General features: G+C 35.5%; 1 protein-coding gene across 1 annotated transcript in view; it reads right to left on the bottom strand.

The window, feature by feature from the left end:
• The window catches only part of LOC122819665 (astrotactin-2-like), a 314363-nt gene that overhangs the window by 159736 nt on the left and 131061 nt on the right, over positions 1–23566 (bottom strand). Inside the window, exon 5 of the mRNA XM_044096573.1 lies at positions 10539–10691. Coding sequence (XP_043952508.1) covers positions 10539–10691 — 153 coding nt within the window. The remainder of the gene's footprint in view (positions 1–10538; positions 10692–23566) is intronic.

Genomic DNA, 23566 nt, shown 5'->3' with positions numbered 1-23566 from the left:
CACAGCCTTCTGGAGTCAGAATAGCATGGAGTGCCTGAGGCACTCCATGCTACATCAGCCAAAGAGATTCAGAACTGCAAATCATAAAATCAGAGAGACAAAAAGGTAAACTCAGGTAGTTTTTATATATTTTTTTTCTTTTTTTGCAAGTCAGTCGGTCTCCTTTTAAAAAGCAATCAAGTTTAGTTGTACAACATATTTCAGCAACAATGCACATCATGCAGTCACCAACTGTGAAACCAGTAACAGACATTACACTTTGTCAAGTGCCATCATTGAGCTCATCAAGACATATTAAATATGTTCCATCTCAATGTGTCAATGTTTATGTAAAATAGTAAATGGCCTGTACTTGTTAAGAGCTTTATCAAGTCCATAACAACCCAAAGTGCATTGCACTACAGTCAGTCTTTCACACATTCACACACTGATGGTGTCAAGCTACTGAATGGTAGCCACAGCTGCTATGGGGAAGTCTGTCAGAAGGGAGGCTGCCATGCACCGGTGCCACAAGGCCCTCTGACCAACAGCAGACAAGGCTCAAGGACCCGACAGCAGACAGCAACACAACGACAAAGCAGGCAGAACGGAAACAGACAATCCACCGATAGAGGGACGAACTCCTACCACTGTTGCCAATATCATCCTTTTTTTATGTGTCAAAACCACCTCTAACCAAGTGAGTTTTTAGCCCTGATCAAAAGGAACTCAGCGTTTCAGTTGTTTTTCAGTTTTCAGGAAGTTTGTTCAAGATTTGTGGTGCACAGAAGCTGAATTCTGCTTCTCCATGTTCGGTTCTGGTTCTGGGGATCCAGAGTAGGCTAAAACCAGAAGATCTCAATGGTCTGAAGGCTTGATACTTTGTCTGTTCTTTCACTCTGCTTCTTTCACTCATTACTTCTTTGCACCCCAGTCTACTTCAGCTCTGTTTCTTTATGTCAGAAAAAAAAAATCAATACTGTTTTACCATACAGTTGGACTTTAAGCATTCAGCAAACAAAAGCACGCACACAAACAAACATCCACACACAATTCCATTTCATACAAAATGAAACCTTGGCATGATGAATATTATTATAGAGAGCGTTGCAGTATAAGTGCTGTTGACACATTTTACAACTAAAATTTATGAGCAGCTACCAGTTTAAAGGGAGAGAAAGGATTTGAAAAGGTGGAAGGTTTAACAAGCCACCACTTGCCTCATGTACTTCAGTGGGCTCAGTATTTGTTGGCTGCACTTATTTCAATGTCTTTTTTATTGCATCTCACTAGAATCAAGAGTCTATCTGGCTATTTGGAGCTAATATGCAAATAGAAAAGTGTGGGGAACCCACTCAGGGATTTTAGCTAGGTGTTTGCTAAAAAGGCGTGCCAGGTTGTCATTTTAGATGCAAGATGTTTTCACCCCCCTTGACAGTGAGCTTGTGCAGAAAAAAAACTAATATATACGCTGTCAATTGTAAAATAAAAAAAAAAAAAAAGTGCATGAATAAACATTGGCTAGCCCTTAAAACTCAGCTGAATATAAAATTTACTTATATAAATTTGTTGCATTAGTATAATTACAATAAACTGGTTTGAACTAATTTCTTCAGGTGTCTAAATTGTGCAGATAAATACTGATGGGACAGAAAAACTGAAAATGCAGCTAATTTTTACAGGATGATTATCCTGACTTGCTGGTCTTTTAGATCAAATGTGGATCCTCTAATAAACATTGACATTAGTAAATTTGGTAATTTGTACAGTAACAAATTACCAAATGTTTTATCTTTTAGACATTTTCATGCGCACACAAAATGTTACAGTTGCAATGAACGAATAGCAGTTGGGTTCAATTTTAAACATATGCACCCTGTGTCAGTCTCAGATTGTTAAATTAATAAAAATAATAATAATCTTTTAGTACAAGATTGTTGAAACTTTTAATTTACGTAGTGCTGGTGGAATCTATTCCACTGATTATTGATTCAAATGGTTTTCATCATGCAATATTTTGTGTAAATTTGATCAAAAAGTGAAATCCTCGTACAATCCACGATTATCTTTTGTAAGATGCAGGTCTCAAATAAACAGCAGTACTTTTGGTTGATTTAAAACATTAGGATTAAATCTGTGGGTATGGTTAATTCTGGTCAAGCTGTATGCATACATTGTGCATTAATATGTCTATAAATTTAGCTTAAAACCATCCCTATTTACAATGCAGCATTAAAGCTTAGCTGGATTTTGTATATTGACAAATTCACCTTATAATTAATCATGGAAGCAGCATTCAGCTTTTAGGCACCACAAATTTGACTACAAACCCATGGACTAACTTCCTGTTACTCTGTAACTATAACTACTGTGACCATAGTAGCATCCTTCTGCCGTAGTTCTAGTAGCATTAAGGCTATGTGGTTTTGGATGGATAGTAGAATTTGAAGTATCCACCACAACTAATTTTCAGTGAAATACTTTAACCAAAGATCAAAATGTCTGTATACTCAAACCAGTAGCTCATTGATTTCAAAAGGTTCAGAAGCTCTTTTGATCATAGAGAACAGAATTAGATCAATAGTATGACCTGCTATACATCTGGCTATGTTGCATGTAGTGACTCATTTAAACTGTGTACAGTCACCCCAACCACACATGCACAACAGGTCAGTTCAATTTTATCGTAATGACCTTTGTTACGCAAAGGAGCCCTTCAGCACCTCCTTTCCAACCTCCTCTCAGTCAGGATAGAGAGCCATGGCTAGTGTATCGTTGTAAATCTTTCCAGCCTTCTGCAAAAACACCAATAAATATTGTTCCATAACTGTTCATTAGCTGTGTAAAAACTGCAAAGCTCTCCAGTGAATTTCACCCAGACAGCCTTTGAGCCTTGCTCAATTTTGAGCAAGAACATTTCCTTATACACGAAGGTAATGAGTGTTTCTTTAAGGAACAGTTGTAATTCTTGTGAACAATGAGTGCATATGGGCAATTTCTTTCCCTCCTTCATACTTTCCATTTTTCTCTCTAACTCAGAACACAAAACTAAAATTGGTTTTAAATTTGTTATTACAAAGTCAATAAGTGATGAAGACCACAGTTAAAATGAATTTCAAATCGGTTGTCAATAAGTATTACGTTTGCATACATTCAGAGTTTAATTTCATGCTTCATGAACTGCTGTGCTGAAGAAAAAAAAGGGGAGAGAAACACACAACCAAAGACAGACACACTAGCTCCAAATCATCTCTGCCAGTTCCAAAATGTAATAAAGCTGGGTGCTATGCACATTTACACATATAAAGAAGAGCTTTGCTGACCTTAAGCAAGAAAAGTAGAGATGGGAAGCTTGGACTGACAACTTGTTGAAATTATCAGATGAATGCTGGTTAAACAATCCCTGCCGTTACCGCCCTTTTTGCCGTTATCTGTGCGGAGCACACCATCAGTAAAAGCACTAAGATTCATCAATACTGACTATGTTCAAACATGTTTCAACATACAATAGATCCGATTTTTTTTTTTTTTACAGTAATCTACAAGGATACTCCAGTGGGGTGAGCATGATTCAGTTCTACTCAGAAGCTCAAAAAGGCACCAAACTCCAGTATTGCTGCTGACACGCTTATGGGTGTGTGAATGAGAGAAAAAAGGACTGCATAGTAGATCAAAGTGTTTGAGCTGAAAATTTTAAAATATGTAGTAAAACCATTTGTGCAACAAAGCTACAGAAGATATGTGTGTGACACTGACAAAATAACCATAGCATACAGAGAAATTAGCTTGATGGGATTATAGCACCTGCCATAATCAAACGCTCCGCTGGCATTTCTCCAATACACTAAGCCATAAATTATAATCAGGACTTAGAGTTGAGCTGTATGTTTTTAATTATCCCTCCTGTTATGTGCTGGGTCAAATTAAACCGTTTTAAAGTAGAATTTTTTTTTTTTTTAATAGTTGGAATTGTTTTTGTTTTGTTTTTTTGCATGAAACTTTTTCTATTTGTCTTAATAGGTGCACTCTACACTATTGCATGATTAAACACTTCCCTGGGTCAAATTGACCCACAAACATTATTGCTGTACCTCAGAACTGAACATAATAGGAGGGTTAAGTTACTCAACATAAATACAACTTCTTCCCCTGAAGTTAATTTAATGTGTATTTTATGCAAAGGATGTCAATCTGTTTACAAATATCAGTAAAAAACAAACACACAAACAAACACATTTTTGGGTAATCATAATTATGAAGTAGCTGACTCAATACCAGATCTCTGTTTTCACTGGGGAAAATGTTTTTATGCTGCACCTGATACAGTTTCTGCAAAGCATGAGTGCTGGCCTGTTATCAAAATAGTGTAACTAGCGTATGGTTTGAAACTACTTTAAACAGAAAATTAAAGCAGCTAAGTTGTTAATTTAACAGTACGGGTATTTGTTGAGGGGGAGCTGAAAAGTGAAAATTTAAGTTTATGCAGCACATTATACATCAGGTTCTTAGTCAAGTTCTTAGTCAAGTTGGGTTGACCCAACTTCAACAGTTGGGTCAACTAAATTTGAGAAAGCTAAAGCAAAATTTATTGCAAAAAAGTTAACAGGATTCGTCACTCTGAATGACTAAACAATTGTTGTGATGTAAAATATAGAACATATCATTGCTTTTTTGCAGCGTCTTTATCAAGGATATGTCTCCCTTCCTCCCCCCCTTCAACACAGTGCTGTCTCTGCTGGATAAAAAACAAAAAACAAACAAAGAAAACCAAAACAAAACGTTTGTCATTGCTTGTGGGGTATTTTATCTACTGCAAATGCTTTTGGCTACACTACAGATATTTAGTGTTTGAAGATTTGCCCAATGTCACTGTTTAGCCTTGCACAACATAGAACAAACTCATCATTGAATAAGTGCTGTGCTCCATACCCAGCAGTTTCTTAGATCTCATACTACAAAACCAATACTGTAATCAAACAATTGAAGAGACATTAAACAGATGAAGAATCAACAAAGAGAGCGTCCACTTTGTTTCGCCAGAATACACCCAGTGTCAAACTAGTGGCTGTACATGTAGAATTCCTCTTATTGAGAATCTTCACAAAAAATGCGGCCAACAATTGCAAGATAGTAAGTCATATTGAGCAAATCAAACATTTTTTTAGAAATATTGAGAGAGGTGGGACTAAGTCATTGTTTTGCACGACACAAGAAAGTCTCAGCTCTGTCTAATCAAGTTTTGAGTCAAGTCCTGTGTAAAGACATAAAATCCAACAAAAGTACAAAGTCAAGACTTGGAAAGTTGAGAGTCAAATCAAATGGGTTCCAAATAAATGAGAAATCATGTAAATATATTGTTTTCATTTTTTATATTAAACGCCGTAATTATGATTTTGATTGCTCCCTGATCAAGGAGATCTACTCTCCTGCCTTACTACAGTTTCCACAGAAATTAGAAAAAGAAAACTGTTCCAGCTTGGCAGTACATCATATGAATGGCGTGTTGTGAAGAGACGCCTGAGGGCTGCAGACCAACAAGTGTAATCACTGTGTTTGGTCTGCACCAAAGACTGAAGACGACTGAAAGTGAAGCCGAGCTCTGAAACACAAATCCTCTTGCTGTCTCTCATTCTCCCTTCCACACCCACAAGCACATAAAGACACCAAAAGCTAATACTTTCATGTGTCACTTCAAAACATTAATTAAAGGATAAATCCCAGATATTAACCATAAGGTTATCATTGTTGAAATAAGAAAAAAAGTACTTGTTGCAAAACATCAAACACCAGCACTTCACCACGCTAGCACGCTGAAAGACATGAACAGTGGGAGATTAGAATGCACAGAAGTGTATGCAAATAAGGTAGCATGTTTTAAGGACAAACTTGTTATTCACATTGCCATAAATATTACTCCAGTGTATTTACCCACAGGTTTCTACGATACATTCTAGATGTTGGAATTTTAGATTGCAACTGTAAAGACAACATAAAACTAGCAAGTTTGATTAACTGAATAAATGCTTGATTTGATATTGCTGAATCTGCCAGTAACTGTAGAACTTATAAAGTATGCAATTAAAGTAATATACCTCCTTAAAAACAGTACCAACCATATCAAGCAGGAAAGAAGTGATACATTGAGCTGTATGGTTTGTTCACCCATATTTCTAAGCTAAAACCTTCTGCAACCCGTGCTTTATTCAATGACAGACACTACAGCAGACGTAGAACACAAATTAATGTACCAACTGGAAACATAAATCATTGAATAGCAGTCTAAAAATATTCAGCTAACCATTACTGAACATAATTTTGTTGACATAAATTAATGCCCAATGTAATTTTGATAATCATAATTTTAATGAAATCCTAATAAAACTTCAATGATTATGAAGATATGCAGAATATTGTCATCAACTTTATTATGCTTATTAATAGTAGTCGCAGTAGTAGTAGTAGAAAATACCTATTTTCCAAAAAGGGAAATGCAAGCTGGTGTACTGTGAATTTTATAACTGCATGATAATGATATTTATGCATGAGTCAACATTTCAAGAGTCCAGGTATATAATGCAGCTAAAAACTAGGACAATATGCTGAATAGGGAGTAAGGAATGTTGCGACAGTGCATATCTCTATATGAAGGTATGGGGACACTATGAACAGATGCAGTGTTTTCCTAATGGCCCAGAACAGCTTTGCCAGGTTGCATGTTACTGAAAACTCACTGATAGTTTTTGTGATAAATCTGACAATAATTTTGACTTTTTTATTTTTTTATTTTTATCAGACACTGAACAAATGTCTTTGCAACTTTTATTAATACGATAAAAAATGTTTTGGTCTTTTTGGTGTTCTGCATAGATTTGTGGACAATGTGGACAGAATGCAAGCGCACTCAGTGATTGGCCATTAGCTGTTTTTTTCTTCTCCACCCCAAAAAATAAACTTTTTTAGAAAACTGCTGTGTGGTGTTGGATGCCGACACCCCATGCATCATATTCCAACGGTAACTACTGTTTTCCCTCCCACACAGACACTGAAGACAATGAGGTTTCCTCTTGTGCAGACAAGCCAGTTTGTCAGCACAAGCTGGCTTCTGTTGCCAATATTGGTCTGTTAACCCCTAGATTGCATTGTCACACACCATTCACATGTTGCCAAATAAAAGCTGTGCAGATTATGGTATTGTTAAGTAAAATTGTAAAACTGTGCTTGTTATTTATTTATTTTATGAGTAGGTCAGAATGGCAAAGGTTTTAGGAACAACAAATAGCAAAAAATAAATAAATAAGTAAAAAAATCATGACTGTTGGATGCAAAAGTTAAAAGTTGCATAAAAAAGTTAACCCATTTTTTTGAGTGACACTTTTGGTGTCACTCACAAAAAGTAAATACTACCATGCTGTGGGAGGAGGAGCCACAGCAGGAATTTCTGTGAGCATTCTTCCTCTTTGCCCACAGTTCTCCACAAGCTACACTGGTGAAGATGTCTTGATCCCATTGGCTGAATAAAACACTGTATAGCTTTGAAGAAACCTTAGATCCAAAGTAAAAGACTTCACCAGGCAGGTATTCAAAAAAATCAATAACTGAAAGAGACTGAGGGTTGCTTGCTCATTAATTCCTGATAATCAATGTTGTTCCATAACACAAAGTTATGTTAATGGGAAAATAATGTGAATCTATTAAAGTAACTTCAATCATCCAGTCCAAATACCTTTCACAGCTTCTTATAAAATGCATCAATGATGTATTAGATTATGGAGTACAGATCTAAGTTACATCAAAGGTTTTTTCACCAAACCGGTTATAGCATCTACTAGGTGATAGTACAGTCTTAGACACTGATAAAATAGTAATAAGAGCATTTTTACACTCTGTGGGTAAAAATCTTAAATCTGCTTTTAAGATTTGTTGGTCTACAAATCTTAAAAGCAGGTCTATGAACTGCATTGAGCTGCTTTGCAAGTTGCATTAACAGCTGAAATGAAAAAATATCTTTGGCCCCTTTGTCCCGAAATAAAGTCGAGTCACTTCATTTCTGTGAACATTGTTTTTCCCTTTGTGCAGAACTGATCTTTGGGGTCTGACCAGTTAAATTGCTTTTAACCCCAGTCCAAATAAGTGTACATTTTTGTAGCACAAGTCAACTCTCAGGAACTGTTGTACAGTTTGAAATTATAAACTCACAAATAACATATTTCACCACTGACCTCAAAAAGCACATCTCTCAGTCATGTCCTTCACAGTTCTGAGAGTGTGGGAATTAATGACTTTGTCTCTTTTGCTCAGTAATTTGACACATGATACACTTCAGTAATGCCCAATCAAATTCCCAATGGCAATTAATAACAACACAAATTGAAATTTTTTATATTATTAATGTAATTGCTCTGAATCGCTGTGTGATTGGGGAAAATGAAGAGGCAAGTATGTAAGACTTGTACACAATGGAAAGAAAAGAAATTCTTGGTGTCATTTTTCTATTGTGCCATTAAAGCAAAAGAAGGGTTATTCTGTCAAGGGTGGGTAAACTCAGCAAGGTTAATCTCTCATTATAATACAAATTTCATCTGTGGTCATAATGGCATGACAAACGACATAGACTGTATTTTTACGGCATATGTGACTGAAATTATCATTGCAGGTAATGAGCTGTACTCAGTGCTAATGTTGCTGATCAGATTTTAAAACTGAAATGAGACGTCAATTGTTTTTTTTGTTTTAAGAAATGCTAAAGGTTTTGTAGCCATGCATATTTAAAGTACCATGCAGAGCAACCATTCTATAACATTTCTAACATTTATATTACTTTTCAGACAGTAAATACAAAATGCAGTTTACAAATGGGGTATTTTATAGTATAGGAAAGTCAAATAACTCTGGCCCTGTATGAAAAAAGTTACTGATCCAGTTGATTTATGTTGTCTTTTTTCTAATCTACATTTGGTTCTGCTAGTGGCCGTTTCTCCCATTTTTTGACAGGAAAGGGGATATAAAGAAAAGCGGAAGACATGCGGCAAAGGTACCGAGGTTGGGAGACAAATCAGGAACAACTGCAATTGGGACTACAGTCTCTGCTCCACCCTCTACACCACACGACACCCCTCATCCTTCATTGTGGAATAAGAGTTATAGGAAAGCTGTGATTAATTCCACTATCTACACAAAAAAAAAAAGCCAAAATCAATATCTTAAAGAAATGCTGACTTCGATTTGCCCTAGTTTGGGTTGGTGTTCTTGATGAAATAAGGTAACGGCGGGGCAAAAACTGCATTAATGTGAGATATTCTAGGTAAGAATGAAAGTGGTTACAAAACACAAATTGTGGTCTTTGGGTAAAACATGTTTGATGATTTGAAACATCTATATGTGGAAAAATAGGGGAAAAAAAGATCACACAGAGAAATACATTTTCAACAACTTCAGTCCAAGCATCAAACATGTGGAGGTCAGCACTTCTACAGTAAATAAAATGTGGTATCTGTCCATAGAATCAAGTTAATATTTGCACATGTTGTCTACAATATTATTCAAAGACAGTTTTCTCAGTACCAAGTGGGAGTCTGAAGGTTACCTGACTTTGACATTTATTGAGATAGCATAAGGCCCGTTAGCTTAACATTCTTGAAGCAATTTCATTTTGAATACATTTATTTAGAAAAAAGTACTGTAACTAGGTGGTGCAATAATAATTACTGAATTAGTGCGTATATATATTTTGGGGTTGGTACATTGATCCAACATGAAAATCTCAGACTAATTATAGTAATCACTCTTCCCAATTACTTATTATTTAAATAATATTACCTTCATAATCTTTGAAAGTAACTTACTGGTTACATGGTGTGTGCATGTTTTTTTCCCCAAACACAACCCGACACCTACATGCTTTCTTAAGAGGCTGAGAACAATAACTGTGCACAGTTCTGTTTTCTGTTAAAAGTTGCAGTACGCAACTTTCATAAACTATTTTTTTTTTTTTTTACATATTTGTTAAAACTTTCACTATGTTTTGACAGTATAACACGAGAGAGAATCTGAGGGAAAAAATAAATAAACACATAAATATTTTTTTTTTTTAAATCAACAAATAATTGTAGTTTAATTCTAATGTACAAGTATTCTGGTTTTCAATGAGTTTTAAAAGCATTAAAATCTAAAGTTAAACATATAAACCTATGCAAAATAGATGCTGCTATGTCTATATTTCTATGCAAAGACAAAGTCTTAAATGAGTTTTTGAACAACTAATTATTTCCCAAAACACAAACCTTTTACCACATTGGATCATGTAAGTCTCTTCAATGACAAAAAAAAACATATGCATGTTTCAGTGAAACAATAAATATAATAAACATTTTAACTACAGTAAGCAGTAGTAATTGTAGTTTTTGTTATGTACATTTGAATACATCATTCAATTATTTTAAAGTCTTGTTTTAATAAGACTTCAGCAGTTCTCACAAAATAAGTCTAGTAGTATTGGACTGGTGACAAGCAGACTGCCTACAATTAAGTGTTGCTTTTGTTTTCTTTTCTTTTTTTCTTACCTCTGGTGCGGCTGGAGAGCCTCCGCCGGCCTGTTGATGAGCTGTGCACGGTATGCTGGTAATGGGACATGTTGGTCGGTGTGTTGGGAACACGAAAGTTGTCCTGGAACCGCTGCATCAAATCCTCTATTGAGTCAGTGTTTGCTTCGATAGCTATAAAAAGAAGATGGTTGTCATGTCAAAAATGTAAGGTTGTCTTTTTTTTCAAACACTTTGTAAAGAGCGACTCTCTCTCAAGATGATTTGAAAATCCATACAGAGATACAAACAGCGTTTTTTCAAAAGTGCTTGTTTCTATCTTTTTCTTCTATTTAGGAGGGTTAAGATATTAGACCATGAAATGCACTAAAACCCACAAGGCTGTCTCATTTAGACAGTAGGAAAAAAAAATGGCGTTGTTTTCTTTCTTCTATTTTTTCAGCTTTTAAATGATACCATCAATTCAATATTGCCTCATCTCTACAGGGATCCTGCCAGCGCTTCCCTTGATTGTTCAGTCTCACTTCTGCTGATGAATGACTCCAAAACAACAAGCTGGAGGCAAAGAGGAGGGGCTGGGAGAGGGTTTTGCCTTGTTCAATAAAGGATAACACAAAAGGAAATAAGGGAGATTCTACACATTTTAGAAAATTTGTGGTAGTAAAAAAGTTAAGCGTACCTTTAGGATGTTGTCCCTTCTTTGCATTTGACACACATGCACACCCACACAAGCACGTAACACATTTGAAAGCAGTGTGTATCAGAAGTGGAAAATTTAACAACTAGATGAAAAACATCCTTAAACTTCCTCCAGCGAAGCCTTCTCTGAACGATGGGGCCATTCATCACCCAAAACACCAGTAGCCCCAACCTATCATCATCATCTTTTGATCTGTCAGTCTAGCTCAGAGGTGTACTCTGTCCATGAATAATGGTGAAATGTTGCACCCACTCAAGTATCATCATGCATGCCAATGAGCTTCCAGGAAGAGGAGATGAAGACACAGGTGAAAAGAATACAATTGCTCTCACAGGTCTTGATTGAAAACAACAATAAAGCCATTGCAGTTTGAACATTATGATGCACATTTGTTCATATTGATGCGCAGTTAAGCTCAGCTTCATCTGCTTTGTTTTTCATGGAGTTATTTTAGATACGGTGTAATGCAGGGCATTTTTTTCTTATAATTTACCCCTTCAATATGAAGAAACTGAAGTCCAAACTGCCCATGAATGTATTTTTGAACATTGCTAAAATCTTCTATGCTTAGTTTTAGACCTCTAAATGAAAATTCTTAAAAAAAAAAAACAAACAAACAAACAAAAAAAGACATTAACTCTTATTGATCTACAAAAATATGCAAGATAAACATTGATGAACAATAGTATGGCAAAAATTGTATGAGGAAAATAAATTTCAACGCAGCTTCTACAAGAATTCTAGCAATTAATCACATTTAATTTAAATATTTCTTTTATAGATTGCTTCAGGTAGGGCTTTTCCTACCTAAAGTACTTGAAGTACTTGCAAAAGCAGGTGAAATCTGTAATGGCCAATACTTTCCCAAAGTGCCATATATCTGCTGAACAGAGAATGTGTTATGTTTGAGTATAATTTACACGAGTCCACTGTTTATTGATTTTAAAAAAAAACAATCAAACTTAAAGTTAAAAAATGCAGTAAAGAAGCATTTCTATGGTAAACCTGTCATTGCTTTCACATGAACTTTCACAGTTCATGTTGCTCATTTTTTCATTTTGGCATTTCTTTAATCTAAAGTTGACTACTGTAGCCAACGGACGGAGGCAGAATGCAAGATGCATGTTGAGTGGCGCAGAGCAACTGACCCTCATGGTCTATTGAGCAAGCAAATTTGGTCTCCACTCTGTGAAATGCACAGCAGTGCAAATTGATTTTTATTGCACTATTGACAAAAGAAGCTTAAGATGTTTTTTTTGTTGTTGTTGTTGTTGTTTTTTTTTTCTTGTAACTTAGATTTAGAATTTAGAGCATGGCTCATGGCTAATGTATTTCTTGTAAATAAATACAGCAGCATCAGGAAAAGATTTAAATTGTTAATATGTAAACATGGGACAACTTAAAGAAAAAAAAAATGTTGTACACAGATTTTGTTTGCCAAAGTGTTCAAAAATAAAGATTTTAAGATTCATCAAAAGTTATCTAGACTGTGGATGATATTACCTATGTTATTTGATAGTAGTCATTTAATTTTCATACAAGTTTAGCTGATATAGGTTATTAGGAATATTTCTTTAGTTGTGCCTTTTCTGCATTGTCCAGGTTTTAGTTGTGTCCATAAGTTATTGTTTATAATACCAGTGACTGACTATAGTGTCTACTTCAATTTACTGTGTTTGATAGAATTCAGCATTTTTTTTCTAAATAGTTCATCTGTTATTCTGTCAACCTCACATGGCCTTCTGTGCCTTTGTACTCTTATCCTTTGTATATCTTGTATTGTCTTGCAGCTAGAGGAAAAAAATAAAAAATAAAAAATCCAGCAGAGCTATCACACTGGAATACTGTTTCAATTTCTAGTACAAAAGAAGACAAAGAAAATCTGTCTGGAAACGACATTGGTTTTAAGGTCCACCACAGCGTTTGATGCTGAGACAGATAATGTATTGGTGCCTATGTTTCTAGCAATGCTGATTTAAACTGAAGTGCATGCCTTGAGGGAGTAGCATCTTCCTGCTTGCCCCAGTGAAGAAGCTATTTACGCCATTTATATATATATATATAAACAAGTCAGGCCATGATGAGTTCTAATAAAACCTTGGGGTTAGACATGTTGTGCAACAGTGACATTTAAGAAGTTAACATACCATGCAGACATGATCAAATTGCTGAAAAAAAAACTTAAAGAAAACAGTTTGAGCCAAGTAAGACAAAGCAATTAAACAGAAAAGAAAAGCAGACAGATTTAACAGAAAGCTTTTTAGTGCAATGAGTCACTTAAAAATTAATTATAAAAGTACATTTTGCTCGAAGGTTGTTGAATAGAATTAAAAGCATAGGTAAACAATTGTGTCTCCAACAGTCTATGCGATGGAAAGTGTGTGTATATATTCACAAACTTGTTTCCACTCAATACACATATCTTTACTCTCAATAAAGAAAGAAAATATCAATGTTAGTCATGAAAATAACACAGAAAATTGTTGAATTGTGGTAGTATAATGTCCTGGTACACCATTTACTTGTGCCACAAGAAAAACAAAGATACTGTTTTTTGGTATTTTTCCCCCATTAAAAAGCCTCAAATAAATTATCATTCTGAATTCAATGTCAGTTGAAGCTCTAGTGCCTTTATTTTCTTCTTTTCCTCTCCCTTATCTACCTTTTGTCTGTTATCTGTGGTTTGCGCACATAAATACCGTCTCATGAGTGAGGTATGTCAACAGCATCCTGCCTCAGTCAACTTATTCCAGGTGGTCTCCTAATGCCCACTGTGGGAAGATAACACTATTGTGTTTTCTGCATCTGTTCAGCTGGACTATTTTGTTTGTTTACGTGCTTTGCAGACTTGCATTCTGCATTTTTGTTTTTATTTTGGTTTATTAGTACAATTCTCCCATCCCCAGTCTTATTTATGCATTTTTGTTTATACATACTATTTGAAAAGCATTGAAATATATGTTGGGGTTTTTCCTCAGATTTCATTAAGAGAAATGTGTAGGACTCTTTCAAAGCAAATCAAATATGTATAATCCTTAAAAGGAGAAAAAAAATCTGGTCACAATAGTTGAGTGTAACTTTCTCAAAAAGACATCTTTACTTTGAGGTAAATCTGTAAATGTACCAAAACAGTGAAAAAAAGATTTTGCTGGAACATCCACTCCAGACACACTGCAATCTATCTGCTTCTCCTTCTGTCTTCCATCTGCAACTCTGATTTTGCAGCATCCCCCCTTGGGATCTAATTGGTAAAAAAATCATGTAGATCTGGAGAAGTCAAATACTCTGCCATTTGTTTCTGGACAGACATTCGGTGTTCTTATTAAGGGTGCACTAAGGTGACAGGAAAGGCTTTACAACTCGGGTGAAACACATAAAAGTTTAACATTAACAAGTCTTTCACTGGCAACTGCTGTCTCCTAGGAATAGATTGTTATATATTTGCTGATACACCATGCACCAAATGGACATTCACTTTAACATTACTTTCTGGTAAAAGTGAAAACAACTAAAAAAGTCAAACTTTGTTTTACATTTTTTATTGTGCTAAATGTGATTGAATAAAACATTTTATCCTGTTTGTACCATGTCATTTTGTTCAAGTTTAAATACAAAATAGCATCTTGTAGTGTTGTATTCAGATTTTACAATAAAACATTAAAACATTATACTTTTCACATCACTGTAGCTTAACCTCAGTTAAACTCTGACATCTTTTTTCATAAAATACAATTTGCTGTTTAAAAATTATGTTCTAATACAGAGTTCAGCTTGATAAATATCTACGTGGTCGTTTTTATACTTCTACAACAATCAGCCATGTTGCTATGGAATATTAACGATTCAAAGTCTGTTAATAAACCTTTACCAATAAAATAAAAGTTCTGAAGTCTGACGTTCACTGTATTTGCACTGCGAATACCAGATTGCCAGATGGTGGTAATAAATAAAAACAGATGGAGGTTACAGATAACTCCTTTGACTTGGTTTTACTGTCATGAAACATTTCATTGAACTCATATTTACTGTACAAAATCACCATGACAACCAGTCATTCCCATGCTCTCCGATAACTCTTTAAACAACATTATTCACTAACGCAAATGATCCCTACCAGCTGGCTATGTTTTACCCTGATTTCATGAGGTAAAGATTGTTCTCGAGACTCTAGGCCTCCAGCTTGAAGACTTTGTTTTTACCACTTTAGTGCTACTTCAGTTTAAGATGCAGACTTGAGTCCTCATCTCTGGTAGTGCCTGGCTGCACTTTTGCCCAGTGATTAGCGCTGTTGTCTCATAGCAAGAAAACTCTGGATTCAAATCAAAGCTTTCTCCAAGCACAAACTCCAGGTGTATGCACAGCATTCCTGTAAGTACTTCAACATCTACAAGCAGTCCAAAAAAGTAAATATTAAGGTAACTGGTTCCAACTTCCCCTCAGCTGCTGTTATATGTGGTTGTGGTTGTCTGCCTTGTGTGTATCTTTGATAGACTGGTGACCTGGCCATTGCATTCTTTTGCTTTAGCCCATTGGCTTTTCACGACGGGACCCCCACAACCCTGAACAGGATTGAGCTGCTGTAGCATAGGTGGATGGATTGGCTGTGTGAATGGCTTACTTCAGGGTGTAAGCCCCTTCTCTTCTAGTGATAGCTGGAACAGACTCCAGTCTACAGTGGCCCTGACAGAATATTTCTGTAGCTTAAAAAAAATCCACTTTTTTTCATAGCAAGAGCAAACCACTCGATTGCATAAGCAGTGGCTTCTAAAAGACATTTCTATATAATATGATCAAATTTGATACAATGTTTGTACATTTGCTGGAAATGATACTCAGCACCAGGAAAGGCAGAAGACATTAAATCAGCGAAAAACAGACCTACAGTGAAGGACTAGCTAGATGCCAGTTGAACAAAGCAAGGCCAGATTCCTCTAAACCGCTGATGCAGCCTTTGGGAATTTTCGTCTGCCAGAAATGAAAACCTTTGACCATGATTACCCATCCACACGTAGCGTTTGACCCTTATTTCTCTTAGGCTCAAGAGGATATCTCCTATCTGCCCAAAAGTCAGTGAAACACAAGGTAACATTTTCAGATGCTTCATCTATGCCCCATGCCCTGAGGCAGGTGGTGATTCAGCTTGCATGGCAGCTTGAAAGATGAATTGCAGTGCTATGAATGTGCACACAAGAATGATAGTGTAGAAACGTCCTCGAGAATCCATTTCTCTATACAGATTACTTTAAGCTACACAGGCTGCAATTTCAAAAACAAAGTATTGATTTAAAACTATGTGATTTTTTTTTGGCATTCACCAAAACATGAGTTAAAAGCTCTGGGGTTGGATTTTATAAGAGCATTTTTCAATAATCCTATTAATATATTGCAATTCCCACAAGATGGATGGGCTGAAAATTTTGTCTGTGTCTCTAAATGAACCTTTCAAGATGGATTTTAGCAATGAAAAAACCCTTGTCCGATTCAGAGTCAGAATGATAGTTGGAATGGTTTTACCATTTCTTGCGAGCAGTTCGTTTTTCGGTTTAGATCAAGATTCAAGACTACTGACAAGCATTCGAAGCTACTCATAACCTTAAATAAAATTAACAATTTTCCCATGTAATGGCAGTTGATGGATATTTTTTAAATAGGAGATAGTAGGCTTTTTCTACTGTTCACGCATTCTGCCTGCATGACAGCAAACATTTGTGCTTAAAAATAAAGATGCAGGCTCAAAGGAAAGGATGCATTTCTGTAGATTTGTGGAGTATAGACCTCCTGCTGTTTTAATTTACTACTCCCCTGTGAGAAGAAAAAAATGATAGCATAGGAAATTAAATTCCTATTTTTAATACATTTCATTATTTACTCACTTTTTCACATCCACCTCAGCTGGCTGATTTTAACCACACACATACTCAAGCTCTCAAATCATGTTCATTTTTTACTGTATTTTATTTTCATATCAAACGTGGCTTAGGGTGCAAGCAAGTAAAGAATAGATCAAAGTTTGCTTTTTTTCACTCCAGCTCAGATTTGCCTCTCTGATTTATTAAATTTGTCATTGTTTGAATTGGAGCAGTCCATTGTGGATGTCTGTAAAAAAAAACAAAAAAAAAACAGGCTCTACTTCTGATAGTGTGATAGATACCTACATAAGAGGTCAGACAGAAACAAAGAAGTGTCGGAAAGAAAAAGGATCGTGTGCAAGAGGATACATGAGAGAGCTGAAACATTAGAAGATTAAGTCTGAGACATGTGCAGAAGGTAGAGCACCGATAAAACAGAGTTTAATGAATGAATAGCTACCTGGAAAAATAGAGAAATTTCAAAGTCAAGAGAAATACCTAAATACCATTTCAAAATAGCAACAGAGCCCTGAAAACATATATAAAGGCAAGGCAGACAAAAATAATTAAAATATATGCAGTACATTGGAAAAGTATTCAGACACCATAAACCATTTTAAATTGAGTTACACCACAAACTTTAATGCTTTTGATCACAAAATACCATGTAAAGCATAATTGGGAAGTGGATGAGAGGGATCACAGTTTTCAATTGCCCCCCCCAAAAAAAAAATAAAAATCTGAAAAAAAGCGGGAATGCTTTTATTTTCAGCTCTCCCAAGACAACTTTAAACAGAATGAGATTTCATTCCATTGAAAGGCCCTCATAGACATTCTGATTTGATGAAAAATATCTATTAACTTCTTCTAATCTGAAATGCAAAACATTTCAGATTTGCAGCTTGCATTACAGCCTCGGCTGTGTGTTAGAGATTGATTGAATCTTCCTCCCATTCATTTTATCTCATTCAAAGTGTTTTGTAGCTTCTAACAGTTTTTACTTCTGCCTAACAGTTTTTACTTCAGGGTTTGCCTATTTAGCTCCATCCATCTTTGAGACACTTCTGACCAACTTGCCTGTCCTTGCTAAAGAAAGCATCATGCAGCCACCACCAATTTTAATAGAGTGGATGGTGTGTTTAGGGTACAGTGTTATTTTTCTTCTTCATGGGGCATTTTTCCTCTACACCAAAAATGTAAATTTTGGTCTCATCTGACCAGAGCATTTCTTTCCACGTTACAGTCACCAACATGGCTTGTGGAAAACTGCTCAAGGGACTTCTAATGGCTTTCTTTCATCAAATGATTTTCTTTTTGGCACTCTTCAATAATCACAAGTAGTTGTCTCATTGGCAGATGCTCCCACCTGAACTGTGAATGTATCTAGCTCCTTCCGAGTTACAATGTTCTGCTTTTCCTTCCATGGCCTGTCAGTTGATGCAGATGATCATATTCTAATAGCTTGCATTTATGCCGTTCTTTGCCCATTTGTGGACGACTCTTTTCTCATTAGCTGACATGTGAGGGTCAATTGGTTGCATTGGATTTTTTAAATTTTTTTACAGAGAAAGACACAGAGTCCATTTATGACAGGGGGACACAGAATAAGACAAAAATATTTGAAAGCCATGTGTCATCTTTCTTCCACGTCACAATTATGGAATACTTTGTGTTGCGCGATCACATAAAATAACAATAAAATGATGGAACTGTGTTTCTAAATGTGACAGGATATGAGTTCAAGGCACAATAGTTTGTTGGCCAATATAGACTGGTCCATTTTCTTATTTAGTGTTTATTTTTTTTTTGCCAAAACAGTAAAACAAAATCAAAATGACAACTAAGTTCTCTAAAAGCCTTGAAAACAACAGGAGCAGACAGTACTTCACCCCATCTGTCTCCCTTTCTGTTTGGTCTGCAAATTTTGAACATCTGCCCTCTCATGTCTTGTCAATCCTACCCACCGGAAAACATGCAGTGTCACATCTTCAGTGAGATACTTTTCTTGTCTGGCCTCTACTTGCATATTTTAGGATATTTGCCGTTTTCAAGGCAGCACAAAAAAAAAAAAAAGTTCTATCTATAGCTCAGCTCTTGCCATGGGCCAGAATAAAAAATGGATGTGTCTCCCAATGCTGCGGCAGCAGAACATAGCAGGCCACACTCTGACCTCCAACTGCACCAGACACACTGAAAATCCAGCATGAAAATAAGAAATAAGTCCTTGCTATAAACATTAAAAATCAAATCTGGTGAGGAAAATTATTTCAGACCTATTTTTATTTTTTTTTTTATCTACTTGCATATCAAACTTGGTTTGGTGTGGAAATCTGCATAAAATACCTTACATGACTGAGAAGGTGCAAAGATCGCTGGAACTATATAAAGCTAATGTGTGAGGTTATGTTTCTCATAAATAATCATTGTGAGTATGCATGCAATTTTGTGATTGATTACCAATTCTTTTACAAAGTGGAGCGATTATGAAACTTAAATGAATTTAAGGAGAAATGCTTGATGCACAAATTTAAATGTGTGCATCAATGTTGGAAGATGATTATACATATGGGTTTAGCATCTAAACATAAATCCAACATGGTAAGCTGTCAGGGGGGCACGAAAAAACTTTTTCACAGCTGAAAAAATAATTTTTAGTGACCTAAATATGTGAAAATTACACATAAACAGACTGGTCACACTAAATTAAAATTGCACATATATGTGATTTTTTTTATATAGGTGATATGATGCAGTGCCCTATTTATTTTTGTCACTTGGCTTACATACAGAAACAATATGTCTATGTTTTCAATCATGGTGTGGTTGAGTGTCTATGCTTATTAGCACTGATCAACACAGCCATTGTACTGAGAAACTGGTGTTTCCAAGAAACCTGCAGAACGAGTTACTCTTCAACACCAATTTAAATTGTGACCTCAGGCTTTTTCCAGTTTCTGCGTCTTTCCAACCATTAATGTGTTTCTATGTATTCTTCTCAAAATGGCTCAGACAGCTGTGTGTCATTCATGGTGTGGTTGCTAATGTTTATCATTTTACCTTCCACATAAAAATAAATACAATAAAGAAAAAAACAATTGTTCATATGATGCTTCTGAGTATCAGCAGTAATAAGGTATGACTAACATTACTACACTCATACTGAAGATATCCAGAATGGCTTTTGCAGGAGTCTAGATGGAGTGTTATATGCTTGTCAACACATGAGGAGGTGGACGAAAACCCAACATTTTGGGTCTGTACTCAAATTGTGTCTTTTATATCCATTTTCACCCCACTTTTTTTAAAGAAATAAAAATGAAACATACAAACAAACTTGGGAAAAATTTGTGAAATCGGTTATTTTTATATCACTGTTACACTTTTTGTATGTTTATTGTATTCCAAACGACCTCAGTCATATTCCCATACTTCCATTGCTAAAGTCATAATTATATTTTACTCAATTTTTTTTCTTTTTTTCCCTTTTTTTTGCATTAGTGGTTTTAATTAATCCGCAGCTCAAAATGCAGAAGGTTAGAGAGGACAAGGAAGCACACGCAGTAAATGGCCTGGGGTCGGGAATCAAACGTGGGACAGCTGTATCAAAGACTCTATAGGGTGCATTTGTTCTACTCCTGTGCCCCACATAAGGACACTGAAAATCATGAACAGAAAGGAACGGGCTGCAGAATAAAAAGGCAAATGCACTACCACTTTTGCCTTAAATAACAAGACTATTTTTATTTATCTATTTAGTACATGATTAGGCTAGATAGCTCTGAAACACAGAGTTAACTTTTGTTGTTTCTCTGTTGAGTCCATGAGATCAATGTTTGCATTGTGTTTACATTTCAGTACGTGATTAAATGTAATTATCATTTACCATTTAACAGTACAGTTGTACTGCTGAATGAAACTGGGTATGTTTTATTATAAGAGTAATATCTCATTATGTTTAATGTTATTGATGTTTTTTTTTTGTTTGTTTTTTCAAAAAATGACTGATCAATTTATTGTTATTATAATAAGCATTCTATAACACTATAATAAAATACTTTTGTGGCATGTGCACGTCAGGACAGTCTACTGCTGACAATGTTGTGCTGCATAGTACTCTAGCCAAGTGTAAAATTATTTTTTCTTTGTTTTGATACGAGTCATTTACAAAATGACTGGCAACATATTTTAATATGATTCAAGTTAATCAAGAGCAAACAACACATACAGAAAAAGTAAACAGTGCTTCATGAACTTGTGATCATTTTCATGTTTCATAAGACACAGACAGATTAACAGTAGTCAAATTTTCTCTATCGATGTCATTGTGAAGCATGAAAAAACCCGGAGACAAAGCCCATATTTATTAGGTCAACAACATCATATGCACAGACAAACGTTTTAGCAGCCTGTAAACATACAAGTAGGCTCAGATTTAAAAATCTGTCCACACAAAATATGACCACGAGGTCTGCTGAAGGAGTGGCTGGCAAAATCACAGACCACTGGCATGCATCTGAGCTGGATTTTGTCAGAGCTTTTGAAAAGGTATGGTTTGGCAACCTGAAAACCCGATCTGGAATCCTTCCAGGAAATCCAAATGTTTTACAGGTGGAAATGTAAATCAAGGGAAATAGTCTGCTTCAAGGGTAGAGTGACATGTTACTGCTATGACATCATAAAACTTAGACAAAACTAAACTTTTGCTTAAATTTTAGCAACAGTTCGATTCAATGGTAAAGTCAGGTCTGGTCTATGTTCACAATGAGGGCTTATTAGCTTGTTTTTATATACAGCAAAACACACGGTTGCAGAAGGAGAAACAGCTGCACAAAAGCATCAAGATGGAGGGGATAAAACTTTATATTCAGACAAAATAAAAAGCCACAGCAATAGTATGATGTTCAAAACAGAAACAAAACACAAATTAGTTTGCAAAAGAAACAAAGGAGCACCAAAGAAGAACTGAAGAGAAGATGACAATGTGGCAAAGGTGGAACTAAATCCCCAGAAGTACAGGGATTGTGGATTGTTTTTCCATTGTGCAAAGAAATTTTATGTCTAGTAGCAAGACAAAAGTACAAGAAGGAATAAGAGGGCAGGAATGGCACTCTAATATTGATTGGTAACATTCCTGAACATTTTTCAACAGCTGGAATTATATATATTCCAGCTGTTGAAAAAAAAAAATATATATATATATAAAGCCTTGATGTAACGTATGATTAGGCTGGAAATTTCGGCACAGACAAAGAGATTTGTTTCATATGTCTGGTAATAACTTGGCAGTATAAGTGCTATGTACAAAAGATGTTCATAACAGAAATTCCAGATCCTGGATTCATTGAGTAGAAATTTTTCAGGCACATGCCTTTGATTTTTTTTAAAATAGTATTTAGTATTCCTATCACAGAACATAGATGAGCCGTTATATGTATGAAGTCAGAAGGACTTTCTCGGTAAAGACTGACAGAATTTTTATGAGAACCAAAAAAGAAATTGCTGTCTTTCTACTTTCATTTTAATTGAAATGGCCGTTTCTCATCTGGGTGTGAGGCTAACAGCATGTCCTTTTTACTGCTTTGCACTCTAAGTAGTTGTGAGTGAATAAAAAGTGATTCCATTCATTATGCAGGAAATGAACAAACAAGGCCTGGACAAGTCATGAGCCATATATCACTAGTCCTTCAACAAGATTCACATTCTGTGTTAAAGTGAAGATACATGGTAAAATATTCTCTTGGCCTTTCAAAATTACAAAACAACAACAAAAGGTCATTTGTGAGATTAAGTTTGCTTTTAGATGGTTTGCAATAAAATTTTAGGCAGTTCTAAATTAATTTGTTCAATTAAAAATAAAATTGTGTATGAGAGTAATTTCAAGTCATTGTCATACAATAAAGGTTTTTTTTAATGAATAGAAGAAAAAAAATCAGGCAAAACTGACTCATGTACCAACTTAGCAAATTTAGAAATGTGGTCCAGAAATCTCACCTGATAGCACACAGTTCTCCGAATAGCTGTAGCTATCAATGCTTGTGTAACATTACTATGTTTCTGCAGTATGCCTTTAGCTGCATGATGTGCATGATTTGACCTTCTGGCAACACTTGCCCTTTTGAAATGGCTTTTTGCTGTGCAGGATATCCTGAGAAGGTTAGGTATGGCTGATGGGTTATGGTGGAGTAGTATGATAGATAACAGCGCCATGAATGCCCGTCACAGAACAAGATTTTTTTTTGTATGGGTGATTTACATGGCCTTATTGCGTCCCTAGAGCTTTTCAAATCTTGCAGAATAATGAAACTGACAACTCTCATTCGTTTGCTTCTCTGTGTAAAAAGAGCTTATGCAATGCACAAGTCTGTGAGCAACAGTCACATAATCCCTTGAGGAAATACCATACAGAGTTCAGTTGTATCTGGTACCTCTTGTCATGGGCAGAAAATAGAGTGACTGTTATTGGAAAACTACATAGCAGCTCCTGAAAAATACATAAATAT

Source organism: Gambusia affinis, linkage group LG17, assembly GCF_019740435.1.
Source record: "Gambusia affinis linkage group LG17, SWU_Gaff_1.0, whole genome shotgun sequence".
NCBI classification, from domain to species: domain Eukaryota; kingdom Metazoa; phylum Chordata; class Actinopteri; order Cyprinodontiformes; family Poeciliidae; genus Gambusia; species Gambusia affinis.
Note: the sequence above shows the minus strand (reverse complement) of the source record. Positions and strands in the feature narration are given on the sequence as shown.